The sequence below is a fragment of the Paroedura picta genome, chromosome 1, assembly GCF_049243985.1.
Source record: "Paroedura picta isolate Pp20150507F chromosome 1, Ppicta_v3.0, whole genome shotgun sequence".
In the NCBI taxonomy this organism is placed as follows: Eukaryota; Metazoa; Chordata; class Lepidosauria; order Squamata; family Gekkonidae; genus Paroedura; species Paroedura picta.
In genome coordinates this window covers 147,644,988-147,668,518 of record NC_135369.1, presented here as the reverse complement: position 1 = coordinate 147,668,518, position 23,531 = coordinate 147,644,988, and the positions used below count along the sequence as shown (strand labels likewise).

Here is a 23,531-nt window from a genome sequence, read left to right as displayed (position 1 = left end):
TAGATGGGGAAGAAATGGAAGTAGTGACAGATTTTATTTTCCTGGGCTCCAAGATCACTGCAGATGGGGACTGCAGCAAAGAAATTAAAAGACGCTTGCTCCTGGGGAGGAAAGCTATGGCAAATCTAGACAGCATCCTAAAAAGCAGAGACATCACCCTGCCAATGAAAGTGCGTCTAGTCAAGGATATGGTCTTCCCAGTTGCAATGTATGGCTGCGAAAGTTGGACCATGAGGAAAGCCGAGCGTCAAAGAATTGAGGCTTTTGAACTCTGGTGCTGGAGAAGACTCTTGCGAGTCCCTTGGACTGCAAGGCGAACAAACGAGTCACTCATAGAGGAGATCAGCCTGGATTGCTCCTTAGAAGGCTAGATCCTGAAGATGAAACAAATACTTTGGCCACCTCATGAGAAGGAAGGACTCCCTGGAGAAGAGCCTAATGGTGGGAACGATTGAGGGCAAAAGAAGAAGGGGACGACAGAGAATGAGGTGGCTGGATGGAGTCACTGAAGCAGTTGGTGCAAACTTAAATGGACTCCAGGGAAGGGTAGAGGACAGGAAGGCCTGGAGGATCATTGTCCATGGGGTCACGATGGGTCGGACATGACTACAACTAAGAACAACAAATCATGCTTTTATTTTCCGAAGGCTCTGTCTCCAGACTATTCTTCCTAATTATTTCACAGCTTCAGTACAGTCTGCCATGCATTTTTTCAACATTCACAAAGCCCTTGTTCAAGCCACCTTGCAGCATTGTATATTTTATTTATTTAGAATATATCTTTCATCTCAGTCCTTCCTTTGCTGTTCATTGGAAGTGGAATGGAGTTCTGTTGTACTACTCTCTCTCTCTCTCTTTCTGCTTTCACATTAATGTGTGTCTCTTCTTGCAGAAATGTCCATAAAATAAAATAATTTCAGTTAAGCATCTCTTTTGGGCATCTCCCCCCCTTTTAACACAATCTCCCACCCTGATGCTTGTGTTATTTCTTCCAGCACTAACTTTAATGAGCTTAGCAGACCTAATGGCTTTGTAATCAGTTGATGATACTCCTCTCCTCAGTTTGAAGTCCTGCAACATGACGGGAAATTGTGTTTGTTTTCTTGGTGAGGTTTACAATAAGAAAGGTTTCTCGCCATGTGCTTTATTAAGCTAATTACATTAGAACTGAGCATAGAATTACATCTTTTTCAAAATCCTTTAAAAAACAACCTTTTACATAGTTGTTATTCACATCAGTCCACTCATCTACACTGCTAGAGGCAAAAATGGTAGAGGGAATGGTTTTTTTTCTATGCAGTGTGTGGCCGTTCTGGGAAGGTGTAGAGTTTCCACCACGTAAACTGGCTACTTAATATAGGCACCCCACAACAGTTAACATTAAACTACTGCACAACTTGAAGTAGTTTTAAAGCATTGTGAAATTAATTGCAAATGACAGGTAAAAAAATTTAAAGGTTGGTGTCTTCTTGAATAAAAATCATATTGATTATGATGATAAAAAAACAGCCACTGATAATCAATGCATATGACTGCAGAATTGAAAGCAAATTAACAACTGGATGGCATATCCAGATTGGTATAGTGGTTAAGAGTGTGGACTTCTAATCTGGCGAGCCGGGTTTGATTCCCTACTCTTTCCCCACATGCAACCAGCACTTGGGCTCTGCACAGCACTGAGCAGTAATATCAGGGCTCTCTCAGCCTCACCTACCAGTTGTGGGGTGAGGGAAGGGAAGGCGATTGTAAGCTGCTTTGAGATTCCTTTAGGGAGAGAAAAGCAGCATATAAGAACCAACTCTTCTTCTTCTCCTTCTCCATTGTTACTAGTAGACACATGCATTCCGTTTACCCAAACTGGGGAGGGGGGAACCAAACAAATGGGGCTGAGACCTTACCTCGAGCCACCTACTGATGCAAGCGTAGGAGCTGGGTAGAACAGGAGGAGGCGCAGAATGGCAAATTTGGTGGTGTGCACTCACAGAGCTGAGGCATAGCGTCACCCTGGGGCAGGGCGGGGAGGCATGGACACTGGGTGCCTTATAAGCCACCACATGTGAGGAGCTCGGCCTTTTTTGTCCAATCCACAGCTTCCCTCCCACACACCCTGTGGTGTTGGCTAATACTGTTTATGGTCTGGTGTGGGCCACAATCATATGTATGTGATCTACATTCTGCCACAGCTTGTGGTTTGGCATGGGATGGAGCCTGTTTGGGGGGAGTTCAGTCTTCGCTTCAGACTCCCCAGGTTAGGGACCTCCTTATGGGATAGCAAGAGCCTCTTGGTAAGGCAGCTGTCTGAAAGTTCTGCCCATGAGGCTGGGAGTTCAATCCCAGCAGCCAGCTCAAGGTTGACTCAGCCTTCCATCCTTCCGAGGTCGGTAAAATGAGTACCCAGCTTGCTGGAGGGTAAATGGTAATGACTGGGGAAGGCACTGGCAAACCACCCCGTATTGAGTCTGCCATGAAAACACTAGAGGGCGTCACCCCAAGGGTCAGACATGACTCGGTGCTTGCACAGGGGATACCTTTACCTTTACCTATTGGATAACAAGTCTGTGAGCAGGGCTGACCTAAAACAGCTAATAAAACCTAAGAGCTAATAAGTGAACCTGCCAAGTTGTTAGACTAAAATGGCTGTGAGTCTTTTAAGCTCTTGATTTTGCTCCCTCCTGCTTTGAAGTGGGAGGGAGTGAAATCAAGTCAGCCCAGGATTAGCTTGGGCAATGGGAACTGCGAGCTCCAGGCTGCCTTGGCTGGGGATGGCTCATGTTGCCACTCAGTTTAAACCAGTTCGGGTTCAGCCAAAACTGCAGGAGTTCCCAGCTCCATACCATCTGAGGCTGGCTTCTTCTGCTGCTTGTGGCTTGGTTTACCAAACTGCAAGCTAGCCCAGTATTGGCTAGGGCTGCAGGAACTGCCAGCTCCCTGCTTCTTCGACTCAGCAGCACTGGTTCCTTCTGCTACTTGTAACTCAATTTACTGAGCTGCAAGTAACAAGAAGAGATAGCCCAGGATTGTCTGACTTCCCAGACTAGAGTGAACACTGACTCCAAGGCAGCTAAAGGGAACTTGGTCCCTTTAAATGCCTTGGAGACATGGCACCAAAGAAATCTGCCATTCTTGATACTAGTATTAGGATTCAGGAATATTGAGAAGCAGCAGAACAAATTCCTTGAAGACCAACAAAGTATAAGCTTTCGTGTGCACAAACAGTTCCTCATGGAATGAAAATAATCAGTTCAGACTTATAGATGGAGTGAGAGGGGAAATTAAGACACAGCATAATGAAAGTGCCCATGGTTCCAGAGATACCTAAGAAAAGACAGCAATTAGGTGAATGCAAACAAATCCTAATTGCTGTCTTTTTCTATGTATCTCTGGAACCTGGGCAATTTCATTATGCTGTATGTTAATTTGCCCTTTCACTCTATCAGTCTGAACATATTGTTTTCATTCCATGATATTGTGTGTGTGCGCACATGAAAGCTCATAGTTTGAACAAAACTTTGTTGTCTTAAAGGCACTACTGGACTCTAAATTTGTTCTGGATCAAAATAAGTACGTGAATTGATGGTGAATGGGATTTTGCCATTTCTGTCCAAATGACAGTTTCTTGAATACTGACAGATTTAAATGTATGATCAAGTAATTCTATCAAAGAAGCATTATGGACATTAAAGAAAGCACAACATGAGTGACACTTTTATTCACAGGAGGAAATCTGACAGAGCTAGAAATGTTTGTTTTGTTTTGCATTTCTGTTATTCTCATGTGAACTCCAAAGGGACAAGCAGTTATAAATGCACATTTCACCATGGCTAGACTGTTATCCCATAGAAGTGCTTACAGCTTTCTGGAGTGCTAGATTTAATACAAGCATTTCTTGTTAGTCTAGATACTTCAGAGTTGAGGATTAATAGCAACCCTGTAAATTCAGAGTTTCTCAAATGACCGGAAGCCAAATGTGTTAGATCAGTATCTTAACCATACTGTCAAAGTGTTTTTCCCTTCCCAATCAACACCAGTTCAGTTTTTCCTTGTTTTTCTTAAAGCTGGCCACTCTCCTTCAAACATGAATTTACTTCAGGCATTGTGACAACTTAGTGACAGTATTGATTGTGGCTTCCAAAGCTCCCCTAGGAGGTTGCTTCTAGACATTGAAGAATAAGAGCCTTACTAAGTGAGGGAATTTAAAGACTGAAGGCAGCTTTGAACTGAATTGCTTGCCATGCCTTAATCTGGCTGCAATTTAACAGTATTTGAGCAACAAGGATTTTATCCAATGTCTATTTCCATCTGTATACTGTACATTCCACCCTTGTGTTTGTCTGTATATATGTATGTCATGCCCCCGCTGCCATCTCCCGTCTCCCTTGAGTTGCAATAGCAACCAGTGTCTGCAGCTGAGCCAGCTCTGGCAGAAGCAAGAGGGGCCTCTGAATATGCAGCAGGGGAAGGCAGCACAAGTCAGCCAGGCTCTTCCCAAGATGCATCTTTGGTGCAGCTGCAGATGTATTCCAGCCCTGACAGCTCACCTGAACGACCGCAGACTAAGCAGAAGGTTGGTGTTTGCTGAACGCCAAAGGAGCCAGAGACTGCAGGCATGCTGTCAGAGTAGATGGGGCCCAGCAGGGATAGCTCCTGGGGAGGATGAGTCAGTCCTCCCCCAGGTGCAGCCAATTACTGGGCTGCTTATAGGAAAGACAGCAGCAGCTCTTTGGCATGGGTACAATCTATGCAGAAACCCTCCTGTCCAGCTTGGATTCCTTGGTCTGCGAACTTCTGACTCCCACCGGCATCCCTGACTCCTGACAAATGGCTTTTAACTATTCACCTGGTAATTGGACTGACTTTGTTGAATATATGCTTATCTGGACTCTGACCTTGGCTTTGCCTCGCCCTTAGCTCTGCTTGCTTTGATTCCTAATGACTTGGACTGGACTTTGACTTTGCTCTGGTGTGGACCCTGGCTGGGCCCTACAGCCCAGGCACCTCCTGCCACTGGGTGTGGCCAGCTAGGGCAGCATAATGTACTTTGGGACATTTATAACAAATTAAAACAATAAATTTGTATCAAAACTAGGGATATGTAATTTGACTCAGATAAACCCTCGAAAAACTCAAATAATGCTGATTCAGGGTTTTTTTTGGGGGGGGGGGGCACTTATCTCAGCCAAATTGTAATTCCCGTTAAACAAGACCAAATTGGAGTCGCACAAATCAGTTTGGGTGATTGGTTGATTCAGCTGTTCAATTTAAATAGCCATCAGCCATTTAAATCCTCTCTTTTGCTTTCCCCCTTCCAAGGGGAGGGAAGTGACTGCTAGAGTGGCTTGGACCCATTCCAGTCTCACAGTGGGCAGGTGCTGGCTGTGAGGAGGGAATGACCAATCTGAACTAGGGTTGGGAATTTCAGCGTCTGAAGCAGCTGTTCCCGCCTGAAGTAGCCAGCACTGTGGCGCGTGGGAGGAGGGGAGATGTGGGCGCTGGCACGCCAGTCTGTGCACACACCTCCCTAATTCTGCTGGATACAGAAGCAGGCCACAAATGGAGTGGGAGGGCATGGAGTTGACAGGCTTGGTATATATTTCCTTTCCCCCTAATGAGGATCTAAACTGAATTACAATGTCATCCTCCATGTTAACCTCACAATAACCCTGTGTGGCAGGCTGAGAACGACCGTTACCCAGTCAGCTTCTATAGAGAAGTTGGGATTTGAACTTGAGTGTCTCAGATCTTAGTCTAATCCAGGAATTCCCAACCAGGGGTCTGTGAACCTCTGAGGCTCTGTGGGAGCTCTGGAAAGGGTCCATGGTCTTTCCCTTCCTGCCTTAAAGGACTTGGCCACAAACTAGGGAACCAGTCACTTCCGTTGCTCCCCTTCCCTCCCAATCATGAGGGAGTTCCCTTGTGATTTCTGTGCCTGGGAGGGGGCGGAACCTGCACCTCTTAAACTACTGTCTGTCTTTCCCCCCTCAGTCCTTCTCAAGAATGCCTGTTAACATGGGTAGTGGTGTCACATTTGGTGATGTGGCACTTCCAGGGCTGTGGCAGGGAGACATGGCTAGCTGACATCCTTTCCAGGACTCCTTGAAGCCTGAAGAATTACTTCAGACTCCTCCATTGTCAAAAGGATGAAAAAGGCTGGTCTAACCACTACACCTCCCTACTTCTCATAGTTACAGTGTTGTAACACTACAACTGTGAGAGCTCAGGGATGTAGTGGTTATAATGTTGTAACAATGTCTATTCGAGTCTCTGAATTCCTAGCTTCCATTAAACAACAACAAAACTCTAGGTCTCTAGCTTCTTTTTTTTGTTGAGACAGAAAGGGAAAGGCATATCTCCTCGAGATACAGTTACTTTTTTGTTAAATGAAAGATGAGAATTCTGAGGCTAGAGAAAAAAACTGAGAAAACCTCCAGTGGCATGTGAGGACATGGCCACCATGGGGCAGGGGACAGTGTGTTGATGTAGGTGGGAGCAGAAGGATCCAGGGTTTTTCCACTCACACGGGTGCTACCCAAACTTTGCAGTGGTCATTCCTGGGAGGTGTATGGAAGGACCCTAGTGCTATGGGGGAAGCAGGGGGGAAAATGCTTCCCAAGGGCATCCAGGCTAAGGTAAATAAATTGTGTGTAAGTGACCAGCATCAGAGCTTTTGACACCAGCTAGTCAATGCCATGGATGCTGTAACTGAAGCTCCATTTCACAACAGAAGAAAATCCATTCCAAGTGTAGTTATGGTCTTCAGTGATACTGTAATGTGCATGGTAAGATGGAGTCCACTTCCAAACTGAAGGGATTTAAAAAAGCAAAGCAACGGATTACTGTATTGGCCTCCTAGTGTCCCTGTAGCCTTTGTCTGATGAACTAAGTTGCCTTGGCTGTCAATTCACCTGGAGATGGGGACAAATCTTGCCATCTCCCCCCCCCCATCTATTGCCCATTTCATTTTGCTGATGACAACATTCAGGGGAAGAAAGGCAGAGCTAGAATTGGCAGTCTCATGACACCTCTGGCACCAGACTGCTGAATTCTGTTACATTTCATTTTACGTTCATGGATAATTAACAGTACCATCTTTGAGCAATTAGCATCCATTGACAAAACATCAGTCAACTATTCCAAGCCACAAAACTAACAAAGGCAGTGGCCAGCCAATATTTACAGCAAAACAGATCACAGATACAATAGCTGGGGTAAACCAGGGCCAGGACTTCTTTGGCCCTGGCCTCTGCTTGGTGGAATGAGCACCCACATGACATCAATTCCACAGGGCCTGAAAAATGGAGTTCTTCTCCCAAACCTTTAGTTGAGGACAGCGCAGATAAAATCAGGTAACCATGAGCCTCCCTCCACCACACTCCCTCAGTCACTGTTCCATCAAGAACTACTTTGAGAAGCATCTGGCGGTCAGAGGTTATTAATCCTAGATTTATTGATTTTTAGGTTTTATATAAATTATGTTTCATAATGACTTAACTCAATCCAAGTTGTATTTTAATCATGTTGTTAGATGCCCTGAGACTCCAAGTGAGGGATGGGATATAAATTAAATAACAATAATAGTAAACCCCAAAGGGACTACCACTCAGCAAGGAACCATAACATTCAAGTCTAAATGTAAACAGTACTTTCCCTATCACAAATGGCTAGCTTGTCCAGCATCAGGTACATGGGAGGATAGGGGCATTGTGACTAGAGAGACCTGCAGAGGCATGTGTCTCCATGGAAGGCCATGTGAAAAGAAAGAAAAAGAGGATAAAGTGAGAGAGGAGGGGTCAGAGAGCAGCTCCCAAGCTCGACCAGGGCCAGACCATCCCATTCAAAGGGACAACACCTATGTACATTTAAAGTGATGCAGCACTTCCCAACGCCCAGGCATGCTGAGTCGCTCACTCCAACAGCTATACCCTTCTAAGGCCAATGATTTCAATGGACTTGGAAAGGTGTAACTCATTTTTGACAGGACTGTTTATTATCTGTGCAAAATATTTATATATTATATCCGAATAAAACCTGCCTGGTAAGGTTATTGGGCCTAATACACTATTGATTTCATTTTAGAAAGATTTATTATAGGTTAATGGCTGACTCTAAAAACTTAGGATTTATATTTTGTAGTCATTTACAGATTTATAGCAAGGAATTATTTTAGTATTCTTACATTAAATCATATCAGATGGCTCCTGTTCCGAGGGATGACATTTAAATTGCTGGGTCAGCTGGGTGGTAAATAGCTTTGCCCAGAATTTGTACCACACACTTTACAACAAAGTTGAAGAAGTAGGAAAACAAGGCAGACTTTGCCAAGAAATGTTAAAATAGAAAGACTAGTATTCAAGGGAATTATGCTCAGATAGAATAATAATGTTTAAAACATTTGCTTAAGTCAAATGTTAAATAGTGCCCATGGAGCATCCTGAGGCTAGTTATGTCCTTTAATCTGAAATGTGGCTCTATGACAGAAGCCATCCTCCTGCTTCTTTGTCACAATCAAGTGTAGGCAGAAATAGAGACCATTTCCACACGGAGGCGTAAAATGCGTGCCGCCTCCTGCTTGCAAACGTGCAATAGGAAACAGCACGTTTCATGATTCCTGATTGGAGACCTCTCTTACATTATCCCACTGCCTCATCATGGCCTTTCCCTTCCTGATGAGTTGGTGGAGAAGCCTAAAGAATGGACAACCCGTGCTTCTCCCCCTGTTCCTTGTCAATCCTTGTCAATCAATGCAAGCCACCAATACCTTCACAGCGGTTGTTTTAGGGACTCAAACTTCTGCCCCCCCAGTCCAAAAATTAATTAAAAATAAACACTTCTGCATTGCTATGGGGAAACACCACGATAGTAAAACATTTTTAAAAAATCTTTCGCTTCCATGTTGCTACTGGATCAGCAACAACAATAAAACATTTCCTTAGATGCCTTTTAGGATACTTTGTATAATGTTCGGGTAGATTTGTGATAGGCTGGTCATGGCAACTGGACTCTTATAATTGTGTGTTCACAAGAAAGATTTAAAACACAGACCATGGACGCAAAGCTAATAGGGAGATGGCTGCTTCATAAGATATTGTACTCCTCTCAGAGGTGACCAAGATGGAGTGCAATGATTCTATGGATACAGCTCTGGACCTAGGTCTTTCCTACATCACAAAGATAGGGATTTTGTAAGTTAACAACAACAAAAAATCTGATGGCAGTATATTATGGAATAATGTACCATTCAGGACAAGTGCCTAATTGTTTAATATATTGTCCACTGAAAATGACATTTGCAAAAGATACATTAAAATAATTTGTCTCTGGAGCATTTTTGTCAACCATCATTAAAAGAAAATCATCCCGCTGGAAAGGGAGAAAGCTATGGCCCTGCTGGGAGCTAAAACATGTCCTGCTATGGCAGTGACTAGATAAGCCATTACTGGTAGATTTGAAAAGCTGCATAACTCATGCACATGTAGCACATACTGTACTTATATTCCTTCACTCAGCGGTAAAATAATTACTTGTAATAAATGAGGAGCGCCATGAGTTGTTCTCCACCCACTCTAACCCCATGTTTAAAATCTTGATTTTGATTCACCTGGACAGACTCCCCTTCCAGATGCTATGAACTCACAACCCTCCAAGTCTCCAAAGACAGATTTGGAAGGACAGAAAAGCAAACATGGCAAGACTTTCAACAGGGCCCCCACAAAATAACTCCATGACAGCCTGGCAGGCACCTATGGCAAGACCTGTAACCCAGCAAGGCAATGCCCGCAACATTCTCATGTCCCCTCGGTCCTTCTGGTCACAACCTACCCCTATTATTTACCATTAGCAGAACACATAGTACAGAATGATGTGTGGTACAAATGCAACATAAAGGGATAGTCAAGCAGCATCTTGCTTGTACAGTCATATGTTTGTGGAGATAGATGATTGCTGATGTGGATTTTGTTTCAATACGTTGGTGTGTTATGAGATAATACTGTTTCAAGAGGTAGGTGTTGTGTAATGTCCAGCAGAGTTGGACATTTTCCCACCCAAGCATCAAGGATGCAACCCATAGCCTGCATAACAGATTATACAGAAAAGAGGTCATGCAGGGAACCAAAAGGAGACCTGGATCTTGCCCTTTGAGGTCCAGAGAGGGAAAGCCCGGCAGGGGAGGCTGACCTTGAGCAAGGCCAGCTCATCCACCTTGGCTGGGTTCACGTGTGAGCAGTGGAGGCTGAAAATGTCTCCCAAGCGGGAGACTACCTGCTCACTTTGAACACTGATGGGAGGCAGGAAAAGAGACTCATGACCACACAAGAAATGTCAAACTGGATGGCACCTTTGCATGACCAGTACTCCAGTGGCTCAGCTAAACACCTGTGCTCGGTTTGAGCTGAGAGATAGTGCGGCTCTGAGCTCTCAGTCCCCAAACTCCTGCAGGGGAGATGAATTCACAATCAGGAGAGAATGTGCTTTACAAATCAGCTTTTAACAAGTTTTCTACCTTTCTATGTAACCAACAACAAGGGACAGAAGCGAAGATGTAGAGCTGCAGTGACTGTATATATAGCATTCTGATCCCAGTGCCTGTTAAAATTTTGAAGGCTCCTTTTGGCGTTTCCAAGGCTGGAGAATTCTGGTTCTCCTATTGCCTTAGAGTTTTGAAAACAGTTTAATTCAGAGAAGACAGTCTGTCTGGAAACATGCCCATTCATGAACCACCACAAACTGCACCAAAGTTCCTGAAACGTCCATGTCAGGTGCCCTTCCACAAACATTTCTTTATGAACCACATACTGTCCAAAATTCATGATAAACTTTACTTTGTGAGCTGGTTCATGCCCATGCCTATTTATAAGCTGTTTTGTTTTCCTCATAATAATCATAATGTACACTATTTTCAGGCAAAGGAATCAAGCTTTTTGCATACACATTTTACAAAGAAAGGCCTAAGTATGATGCATGTTGTTCAGCCAGTTTGGTGTAGTGGTTAGGAGTGCGGACTTCTAATCTGGCATGCTGGGTTCGATTCTGCGCTCCCCCACATGCAACCAGCTGGGTGACTTTGGGCTTGCCACGGCACTGATAAAACTGTTCTGACCAAGCAGGAATATCAGGGCTTTCTCAGCCTCACCCACCCCACACGGTGTCTGTTGTGGGGAGAGGAATGGGAAGGCGACTGTAAGCCGCTTTGAGCCTCCTTTGGGTAGGGAAAAGCGGCATATAATAACCAACTCTTCTTCTTCTTCTTAATCTCAAACAAATGTGAGCAATTCCTAGTGAATTTTCTGAAATGTCTCAAAACAGATATATAGAAGAGCTGCCATTAATGTTGCCAGTTAAACTTTTGTATGAATGAGGAAGTTTGTGAGATGAAATAATCCCACAAATGGCACTTTCTTTTGATCTGAGTGTTTGTTACCCCGCTGAGGGCAAATGATGTAAATTAATTGTATTGGATATCATAACGACATGACCAACAGTTAGGCTCTGACCTCTCTGATATGGAAATATCCTGGGACTAACCATCAGTTCATCTACTTCAACACTGTACAAAGTCCATTTTCCCTGTAACCTGAGTCTTGCTTTTTCTGTGACCTGCAACCCATTGATCCATTGTGTTCCTTCTCTCTTTTGTAACTTCAGCATATTTATTAGACTGCAGTTTTCTTCTCAGATCTCCTCCATGCCTTAAGAAGAAGTAGAAGACTTGGTTTTTATATGCCGCTTTTCTAGGAGTATCAAAGCGGCTAACATTCACCTTCCCTTTCCTCTCCCTACAGCAAACACCCTGTGAGGGAGGTGAGGCTGAGAGAGCCCTGATATTCCTGCTCGGTCAGAACAGCTTTATCAGTGCTGTGGTGAGTCCAAGGTCACCCAGCTGACTGCATGTGGGGGAGCAGGGAATCAACCCCAGCTCCGCACTCCTAACCACTACACCAAGCTGGCTGTTGACTATCCCTACTCATCTCCCACCATACCTTTCTTCCCTTGGAGTCCTAGCTCATTCCATTTATTTATTACCTCTGTTTATGCTCTGAAAACATCTAGAGAAAAACAAACATTTTAACTGATTTTTAAAAAATAATTAACCTTCTCCTTCTCATCTGCCATCTACCTGGCTAAAAGACACTACTACATCACTTTGACCACACCAACTCTAAGAGCCCTTAAGGACTCATTGCAACTTTGGATGCCCCACTAAGGTCTTTCCACCTTGCTTTCTTTTTAAGCATTTACCTTTTTCCCTGTAATACTTCAAAATTATTCTGATTTCTCTAGCTCCACCATTTCCTCCTCTAGATCCATCAAATAATTTCCTCTCTTCCTATCTACTTGATCTTGATTACCCAGTTGATCTAATTTAATCCTGCGACATGCTCTTTTGTTCTTCTCCCTTTCTGCTTTCTTTAATTTCTGTACTCTCTAACACACAATCAGCCTGTCTTCTCCTGTGACTCATTTCCTAATGCATTCAAATATCCCCCATTTCCCGCAGCATTCTTAAAAAGCAATCCTCTAACCATTTAAACTATCATCCAGTTTCCATTCTATTAATTGCCTTCTTCAGCATACAGTGTAGTGATACTCAGTTCTCTCTTTTAAATCCTTACAATGCATATGCCATCCTTTTCACTCCACTGAAAGTGACCTTGTGAAAACGACCCCCTCACTGTCATACTCAAACACCTCTACTCTGCCCTCATCCTTCATGACCCCTTGCAGCCTTTGCTATAATAAAACACTCTCTCCTGCCAGACTCTCTTCAGGCCAGTATAAAACTTTGGCTCCTATGTCCGACATGTTTAACTTTGACTACAATAATCTATTTTGTTTCTGTCCCTGCACCTCACTACCACCACAGAGGTACTATCCAGCACTCTCTATCTAAACTTTTTTACACTATCATCATTTCGACCCTGTTATAGCCCTCCTTAACTCAAACACTGGCTTCCCACCTGCTCCCATATCCTACATAAACTCTTCATTGAATTCCTTTCATATCTTTTAACTCTCCCTTTCCCCATAGCTCTGAGAGCCAGTTTGGTGTAGTGGTTAGGAGTGCGGACTTCTAATCTGGCATGCCGGGTTCGATTCTGCACTCCCCCACATGCAGCCAGCTGGGTGACCTTGGGCTCGCCACGGCACTGATAAAACTGTTCTGACCGGGCAGTGATATCAGCGCTCTCTCAGCCTCACCCACCCCACAGGGTGTCTGTTGTGGGGAGAGGAAAGGGAAGGCAACTGTAAGCTGCTTTGAGCCTCCTTTGGGTAGGGAAAAGCAGCATATAAGAACCAACTCTTCTTCTTCTTCTTCTTCTTCTTCTTCTCTGTTCATGCTGTGACCTTCTGACTTCCAATTCTGCTTGTCTCAGCAATCCTGAGGTCTCCTGATCCCCTGAACAACTGTGGCCTTTCTCCCTTGATGCTCTTTTTGCTTGGAACTGCCTCCTGGGATATCTGCATTGTCTAATTTGCATCTCTTTCTACCCCTTCCTCAAAACACACCTTGTCTTGGGGGCCTCTGGCACAACCTCATAGTCATTCCTTCTGACAATAAGCCTATACACAAGTAACAGGAATTATGGCTTATTATTTTATCTCTGTGTCCATTTCCCTCCCCTCTCTTTAATGATTCTGTTATATCAGTCTTAAGCTATCATGGACAGGTAAGAGCCTGTCTTCTTGTACTCTGCTTCTTGCAGTCTCCTAAATATAGATGATATCATCATCACTGGAAAATATACAGGTGCCTGAGGAACTATTGGTGGTGATATTGCACTTAAAAGCCTTGCAACTTCATTCAGGAAGGACTCCTGCCACAGATTAATCAAATGTCAGAGATGATCATGAAATGTTTCTAAAATTTAGAGACTAGAGTAATAAGCCGCAGCAGTAGTTCATGGCCAGAAAAAAAAACCCTGAAAAATAAATACTGCAACTGAGTGACTTGTTCAGTGTCAAAGAGACAATAGAATCAAGTTGGATCCATGGAAACAAAAATTTCTGTGATCTATGGAATGAAAGATATTACACTGTGGGTATGATTAATGCATAAACAATGTCACAGTTCTTCAAAAACATGCGGTAGAAACAGACCTGGGGGGCTATTTCCTTGGATTGTAGCAGAACATAAAATAAACCTGTTATCAGAGTGGTCAACAGGTACCACCTCTGAATTCTTCCCCTGAATGACTAAAATCTGTTCATTACTGCTCTTGAGAATATCCTCCAAGGAACAGCAACAATCAAAGAAATGAGGCAAGCCCTCTTAAGATCACGTTATATTCAGGCCTATGTTGCTAGAAACAGCCAGCTTCCTGTGAAACATGATTTACAATACTGGTGTTCATATGTAAAGCTTCTCTTGTCTGATCTCATTATAGCTCACTTATTGAATCCTTTTCATTCCATTCCTGTTGCTCCATGCATGTTCAAAATCAATTCCATTGAGCTGCAGTTTTCATTTTCCTGAATATTGAAATGAAGCCTATACAGTAAAATCCTATATTGAATATTGAAATGAATCCTATACATGTGAGTCGATGGCTTAGAATAAATTCACCCCTACATTTGTTGAATGCCACACTATGGAAATAAAATTGCATATTTTTCACCAGACATTCATTCCACCTGTATTTACTAGACAACACAATAGCAACATGTTCCACCTTATGAAACTGAATATGCTTGTGATTCTACAGGGCTAAATTCATCAATTAATGTAAAACAAGAAAGGGAGGAAATCATATATATTATTAAATTTGTTAATAAAACTCCCCAATCAATCAGAATGGCTTTCTATAGAGAACAGAATAAAATAGTTAGAACAACAGTTTTATTTTTTAGAAGTGCCAATGAGCCTAGAAGGATTTTTGTCAGTGCCAGACCTACCCGGACTGATTCATATACATACATTGTTCATCCCTTCTACTACTCTGACTTTGCCTAAAACTTCTCATCTATGTTGTCAGCTTCTTTTGTCAAATAGTTTTCTCTGCTGAAGTATAACAGCATCATAAGCTGGGGAAAATATTAACATATAACCACTGTGAAATCATTATGATGAGAGTGATAAGGAAAATAAGCTCTGTAACACACACTTGAAGACACTGTGTATCTTTTGAGCGCCAAAAATATGGAAATGTGCAGATAAGGATTATATTTTCGGTACCTACATATAACAGCCCCAAAACTTCTTCACATCAAGAATGAGGCCCCACTGTGAGGATTAATTTCCATCTCTTAACTTTTTGTGGGTTTGTGGATTTAAGTTAGAATCTTAATCATTTTCAGTATACTTCATAAATGTTGGTAAGTAACCAAAGTACACTGAACAATTGTAGCTTTCCTAGCTATTGTTGCTGGTAAACAACCTCTTATTTTCTTGATCTATTCCAATTTTAATAGACTTGTGATTTTCTTGCTGTAAGGCTTTACGTCAGTGGTTCCCAACCTTTCTGAGGCTGGGGACCGGCAGGGCATCGGGCCACGCCCGCGCGGACCGCGCCCGCGGGCCATGCCCGCGCACCGAGCTGCACCCGCAGGCCGCGCCCGCGCATCAGGCCATGCCCACACATCAGGTCACGCCCGTGCATCGGGCCGCACCCGTGCGATGCGCGGCCCGGCCCTGATTCCTTCTTCCTTAGTAGTCTCCCATCAAAATATCCGACCCTGCTTAGCTTCTGAGAATCAATGGGATCAGGCTATATCATGCTACCTTTCCCCCCAAAAAAGCTTAAACCTGGATTAAACTGTTATTAGTTTTCAATCTGCCACTCTATTCATGTTTGTTTGTATTTTGTTCATAGTACAAGTAACTTCTCTCTCTCTTTCTCTCTCTCTCTCTCTCTCTCTCTCTCTCTCACACACACACACACACACACACACACACCCCTTGCATCTTAATGCTAGGATTCTCCTCCCCCCAAAAAAATGTGTATAATGGTTTTTAACTCAACACAGGTACTTCTTAGTGCAGTAACCTAATCACAAGAAACTTACTGTCCCAGTCTTTTTATGGTTTACAGTAAGGTGTCAAAATAAGAAAGAAGCAAGCAACTATGCAATTGGTATATGGTGCTCCAGATCTCCCCAGTGCAAAGTATGTATGAATATATACATGGGCATTAAAGTGGGAAGAAGTATTTGGAAATGTGCTTGCTTGTTAATCAGCTAAATATATTGCCTGGTTATATCCCCATAAATTCAGTGTCTTTAAACTGCTGACATATTGACTTTTTAAATTGTCTTTTTCATTATCCAAAACGGAGAAGGTTGGCACTCTGGCAAACAATATGTTTTCGTTTCGTATGAATTAGGTGACACAAAGCCAATAAAACACAGAAAGTAGTCATGCATCATCATAGCTATATAGTACATTTCTAAAAATACATGCTTCTCAAATTTCAACTGTCAATAAATTGCATCCTACATTGAGTGTCAGGCTACTGCATGATGGGAATTGCAAATGGACCCTTCCCGCTTATAACTTTCTCAAAACAGCCGTTTCTTACACAGGCAAATGAGAATATTTTGCATCTTGCTTGTAAAGTACTTTACATAATTTGTCACAAGAAATATCAACTCAACACTCAATAACAATGTGAACTGCTGTTAGGAATTAATGCCTTCATTGGCAATCAGAAAAGGGGACAGGGGGAAAATTCTAATCATAGGGATATGTTTAACAAACCAAAATAGGCACCTGAAAAGGTAACCAAACACATAGGATTAGACATCCAGTAGGCCTGACCAAGCTGAACAAAAGCCACCAGGCATGTATATCAGCCTGCTTGGGACTCGGATGAATGTGTTTCTTTTGGCGCTGCCTTAGGTATACAACATCAAGGAGGTAGTATGCACATGACAGACTAAAACATACAGCTTGTGACTGTGTTCAATTTGTTAATCTTCTGCCATCAAAGCTTGTACTGACATGGAGGCTTGGATATCATATAGACTGTTTATGCACTGGAGCTTTCATGCAAGGCTGTAGGCTGGAGTTTTAGTCATGGCAGGTGGCCCCACCTCTTCCTGCACTCACAGGGGAGAGCATTTGGTCCGGTGCACCTTATCCACCACCGATTTGTGCTCCTGCACGGGAGCTGGAACAGTGAAGTTCCCAGTGCATAAACGGTCATACAGGCATCATGTTATAGCCACAAATGTCAACCCCAGATTTTGATACAAACTATGAAGACCAGTATCGGAACTTGACCTCAGCATCAGTGTCCAGTTCCGTCTTGCTATGACCAGTCACAGCTGACTCACCAATATTGCCCAGTACAACAACTTTCTCTCTGCCCCAAATGTATTGTGTGAAGCACTGACAAAATAAAAAGGAGCTTTACAGTGGGGAAGGCATGTTTCTGCACTGTTAACTGGTAGTGATCATGTCATGGTCTTTTTTTCTCCCCAAGATCGTTAGAGGCCAAGTTTCCTTTGTTCCTTTGTTAAGAACATTGTTCTTAACATTAGCAATATTTTTAGGGCAATGGTACCATGTACAAGACCCATTTCTAGTAATGTTACCTCTAATAATTCACTAAGTGCAGTATTTGATATGAATGTTTATGATTATTTATAAATCAACCATTACATAGATCAATTATGTATAAATCATCCATTGTGGATCAGTGTGGCACAATGGCTAGAGTGTTGGATTAGGACTTAGGAGACAAGGGTTGACATCCTTATTAATTATGGGAGCTTGTGGGGTGATTTTGAGCCAGTTTCACCCGCTTAGCCTAACCTACCTCACATGGTTGTATTGAGGATAAAATGGAGGGTAGGGGAACCATGTAAGCTCCTTTGGGTTCCCATTGAGACAAAGGCAGATTTTAAATGAAGTAAATAAAATAAATATCAATCTTATGTAACAATGAATGGAAAACACACAGATGGGTCCATATAATTATTCTTCGTAGGCAATTCATTCCTTGTTTCAGTTTAAAGATCACTCTGTCTGACTATGCACGGGGCAGAAAGACTGGGCTGGTGAAAGCAGAACAGTGGGGCTAATCCCCGTTCATGCAGGTTGTCGCCATCTTGGCTCACTTGCAGCCCTGGCCCAAACCTGAGCCTTGGATGGCCCGCAGCAAGGGAACGCATATTCTTCTGAGTTTCCTCTGTCGCCATGGCCACCATCGGAAGATAGGCTGGAGCAGGCCCTTGCACACAGGGAGGGCTGTGCTACGGTGGCCAGGGAGGAACCATGGGGTCAACTGGGGCTTTGTGCTCTCCTTTGCAGGAAGGTGGGATCGTGATCTCCTGCAATCCCTCCTTCCTGTAAAATGAAAAAAAAAATCCTGACACCACCACCCCGCAGTGGAATCATTCTGCTGCTGCAGTATTCCCCAAGGGGACATATTTTAGCATGGAGCTCACCGGTCACCAAAATGTGTCCCCCACGGTGATGCAGAAAGCAAGCACACCAGCTTGCACTGTTTTATTGCATCTCCCATGTGTCCCCAGTAATTGGCTGAGCATGCTGCTCCACTGCAATACTCCGGCAGTGGCCCGGTGTGGCTGCTGTCACGCATAATTGGTCTCTGTATGCATCTGCTCTACTGTCAAGTTGTAACTATGTCATGGTGACCCCAACAAAGGGCTTTCAAGGCAAATGAGAATCAAAAGTGGCTTGCTATTGCCTTCCCCTGCTGAGTTCTCATTGGTAGTCCTCTAATCCGAGTACTAGCCTTGCTTAGCCTCTGAGATCTGATAACATACCATTTTCCAAGATCACTACCAGAGCAAAAATTTTAATACTCCTAATTCAAACTGTCACTAATTAGAAATTCAGATGTAAATACAATATTATTCTTTTTAATGCCATATTCTGACTTATTTTACATGGACTAAGTTCATGGTAATTTATTTGATCCCCAAACTGGAATAAAAATTAACACAGTTTAAGAACTTTGCAGGACATTTGCAGAACTTACTCAGTAGCTGCACTAATAATAATTTTCTTGGTTGAATTCACAATGTATTGATTTTTGCTCTGTAGCCTGTAACCTCTCTTTTAATGTAATGCAGCTAAATATCAGGATAGGTAAGGAACCAATAAATCAGAAAAGACACAAATAAGGTTCAGAAGTACTTAACAACATGAAAATCCTGGAATCACTGGTTAAATATTGATTTATCTTTCAATTTGCATGTGACCTATTTCGCTATCCTTGACATACTGGCAACCCTTGTTTATGCAATAACTGTCCAGATATTATAGTGTTGCTTCTAAAGCTTTCTGAATAATACAATACCTGTGAAACCGGGACTACATGCACATTGATAGCCCCCTGGCTTGTTGAAGCAGCTTCCTCCGTGCAAACAAGGAAGAGTTTCACATTCATTTACATCCAGCTCACAGAGTGACCCATAATAGCCAGGTGCGCAGTTACAAGTGAACCTATGACGATATGGAAAATAAGTGCTTCCATAGGTAGCATTGTATGGTATTACTTTATACAAGAATATGAAAATATCTAGGTATTAGACTTCAAACATCCAGGTTAATGTAAAGTGAAGGAGTTCTTTAATCTATGTATCTTTTCAAAAAATTCAAAAGAGGGAAGGACTCCACCCCATCCCCGGTTAATGGACAGTGTAATCTTTTACAGGAATTAATGCCTTTGATACAAATAATGCTGAACAGAAATAGCACATTTGGATTCAACCCAAAGTGTTAGAATCCTATGGCTCTATTCTGTTGTATTCCTTCAAAGGAAGACTTTCTTCAATGGAGAATGCCTTTTTCTGATGGAGAAAAGTCTTTCTTTGTTAAAGGAAGTTTCTATCTGTTGGAGGAAGATTTTAGGAAATGGGCTCATTGGATCCAACTAACCTGAACCGAGCCATAAGATCCAAACCAGGTTACATCTTTATTAGACTACTGCAATGCACACTCTGTGGGACTGCCCTTGAATATGGCAGGCAGAATGCTATAGCCAGGATGTTGACTGGATTGGGTTATAGGGACCATATGACTCTAGTCTTGGTCTAGCTACACTGGCTCCCAGTCTCTTTCCAATTTCTCTTACAATTCCTGTTGTACAATTCAAGGTGCTGGTATTGACCTGAGAATGTTATATGGCTTGGTACAACATAACAGAAGAGCCTCCTAACCCAAATACTGAGATCCTTGGTTGCCTCTTCTCTCTGGCATTAAACGGGTGGCAACATGAAAGAGGGTCTTCTCAGTGATGGATGCAAAACTCTAATATTCTTTCCTCAGAGAGGTTTATCTGTTCCCTTCTGTTGCCATCTTTCACCAGAAGACAAATAAATCTTTTGGTTCATCAGGCATACCTTTAGTTCTCCCTCCTTCCTGCCCCATGTTTTAATTGTTGTTTTTATATTTTTGTATATGCATATTTGCTTTGGTTTTAATTGTTCAAATGATGAATTCTTGTTTAGTATTAATGGTTTTTAAGATTTGTTTTAATAATGCCCCAATGAGGGCAGAAAGATGGGATATTGTTGTTGTTAGGTGCGAGGTCGTGTCCGACCCATCACGACCCCATGGACAGTGATCTTCCAGGCCTTCCTGTCCTCTACCATAACTCGAAGTCCGTTTAAGTTTGCACTGACTGTTTCAGTGACTCCATCCAGCCACCTCATTCTCTGTCGCCCCCCTCTTCTTTTGCCCTCGATCGCTCCCAGCATTAGGCTCCAGCATTGGCCACCTCATGAGAAGGAAGGACTTCTCCAGGGAGTAAATAATAAAAATCATAGTAAATAATAAAACAATGAGCATAATTAATCAACAGATAATGCAAATCACTAAAAAGAGCTCGTGGATTTGTAGCTTTCTCTGAATTAAGCTGATTGACAGAAAGGCCTTCACACTTTGTGAGCCACCATGTGAAATACATAGCCTACTAGCTGATCTTGTTTGTGTTACTTGCCAGAGACTGCAAAAAAGAAGATGTTTATGCTTGGCTTGGTGGTACACAATGCATGGAAGGTTCATGGGAATATGAAACAAACAAAACTGCTTTCTATTGATGGCAGCAAGAAGCTAAAAGATAAGTTGAATGACACTGTCTTCCTAGAGGAGACCCAATTTCTCTCATACAGTTTTACAAATATGCATTAGAAAGTAGAAAGTTAGATCTTTTCCCTTAAAAAAAACCCTGATTGAATTCACAAACCTGTTTATAAGATCTATGCATGTTCCACTGTTTGCACAGGGATTTGAAATGCACTCATTAATCTCCACTTCACACAGTGTCCCAGAAAAGCCATCTCTACAGAAGCACCTGCAGAGAAAGATGACATCTAGTGAACTGCATAGAATATTTAACTGTTAGCTTCAGAAGAAACAAAAGAATGGGGAAGAAAAGTAATCTTTCAATTTTAGAGTTTTTGTTGACTGCATCCTTTATATATATATTTTAAAAATAGTACTTTGGCAAATTGAGTAGTGTGACAAAATATTTGATTATTCTGATTGTACCAATACCAAGGTAGGTGGGGAATTTTGAAGTGAAGCTACCTACAAGTCATTATAAATTATGTTCCACTTAATATTTCTGGTAAGGCCTAGGAGGAGGAGCTGGTCTCATGGCTTAAGTGCCACCCACTCAGGGCAGCTGTCCTGCCCCTGAGAGCCTCCTCCAACTGGCTTGCCTGTATGTCCAGCAGGCAGCCAGTCGCATTCCGTCCCCCACCCCTGACCACCCCCTCCTCCTTCCACTTCCCAACAAGGCTCAGAGGCTGCAGATCCCTGCTGTATGAGAGCTGTCCCTGCCAGTGAGTTCCCCTCCCAGGGGCCTCCAGCCTGCAGCCTTTCCAGGTCCTGGGGGAGGGAGAGGCCATCTGCAGAGTTCTTCCACCACCACGCCCAATCTAGTGCCCATTGTATTCCTGAATGCAACTGGCTTTATCCCTAGTGGCAGTCATAATCCATGAACTTTGCTGCAAATAGTCTTTAAGCTTTGTTTCGTTGGGTGGTTTTCCTCACCTGAAACTGTTAACCCTATCCACACAGTGACCTTGATTCTTGCATGGGCTGGAGATGCACTCATTGATGTCAATTTCACAGTAAGTACCTTCAAATCCTGAAAGATAGATGAAACAGGTATGGATCAGCGATCTCCACTACTCAGCTTGAATGTCAGGATCAGTGATAACAAAGGCCAATGCTTTCCAAATGGAACTTGAAAACACCTGAAGCATTTTTATCCCTTGGGTTTAACAGGCAATGTTTCCTCTTGGAGAATATAAAATGACTAGTAATGCTTTAACACAGGGGACAAGTAGAACTGAATGCAAGAAAGGAGCATCTGGTTAAATGTTCCGTGGATTCCAGCTTATTTTTAAGGCTTGGAAATGCTTTATCAGAAAGAGGGATGGTATCTTCAAAAGTAAGGAAAAGCTGTGGTGTGATGACTTTAAACTGGCATCTCAGTAGTGACCTACTAGAGTCAGAAAGAATATTTTTCCTCCTTTCTACAAAGCAGTAGAGAGTCAAGTAATTTATCAGAAGCTTGATGTGCAAAAGTTGATGCATGATAAATCCCAATCTCAGTTTTTACAGGATACTGAATTTGTGAAAGCTGTCCCTCAGTTAAAAGACAAACTATTATACCTTGGGGGAAAAAAAGAATACTGCGTATGTCTTAAAAAAAAAAGAACATGTACAGCTACATCCACAATGCTCTGCCACCTTTGTCACACTACACTAAGGAATTTTTAGAGTTGCAGGCATGATGTTCCTTCTGGACCCCCCAGGATACTATAAAAGCCGAACAGTGCCCTGATGCAACTAAGTCTAATAAAGCGGTCATCAGAAGAAGGCTTTTGAAGAAGACACGTACCTGGGAAATAAGAGCTACTATAGTTTCCCAGCAAATTTCTATCATTCGCTCTTATTTTTCTAGCATATCTTGCTCTTCTACATCGCATTAAGACAATCTGTTAAGACTTCTCTTGGCACTGAATTTCATGTTACAGCACTGGTTCACAGTCTGTGTATGCAGCCAAAAAGAGTCTTAATTCTTAACTTACTAAAAGATGTGGGACCAGGGACAATACTTACTATGAATTTTGGCAGAAGGAAGTCTACAAGGCCAATGGAGGCATGACTTGCTGAAAAATCTAATTAAAGTTGTAGGCAGTAGGAAAAGAGGAAATTTAGAATTTTTTAAACAGAGGCTGGATAACTTTCTGACAGAGAGGCTGATTCTGTGAAGGCTTAAGGGGGTGGCAGGTTACAGTGGATGAGCGATAGGGTTATGAGTGTCCTGCATAGTGCAGGGGGTTAGACTCGATGACCCAGGAGGTCCCAACTCTATTATCATGATTTTATGATTCTAGGAACACTAAATATAAGTTGGATTTACTCAATAAAGGAATCCACAACCTTCGGTTTGTAAGACCTGAATGAGGCTGTTAATAATAGGATTTCTGGAGGTCAAAAACTGATAGGGTTGCCATAAGTTGTAAGCAGCTTGACAGCACATAACAAATAGGTATCCATGTATAGATCTTTGCTTCATTTCGAAGGTGCTAACATATTTCTCTTGATT

At 42.6% G+C, this 23,531-nt stretch overlaps 1 protein-coding gene across 1 annotated transcript in view; it reads right to left on the bottom strand.

The window, feature by feature from the left end:
• LOC143822494 (protein eyes shut homolog) overlaps positions 1-23,531 on the bottom strand; it is a 672,231-nt gene that overhangs the window by 524,439 nt on the left and 124,261 nt on the right. Inside the window, exons 8-10 of the mRNA XM_077307707.1 lie at positions 21,965-22,061; positions 21,153-21,260; positions 19,263-19,408 (exon numbers count right to left, since the gene is read on the bottom strand). Of these exons, the coding sequence (XP_077163822.1) occupies positions 19,263-19,408; positions 21,153-21,260; positions 21,965-22,061 (351 nt within the window). The remainder of the gene's footprint in view (positions 1-19,262; positions 19,409-21,152; positions 21,261-21,964; positions 22,062-23,531) is intronic.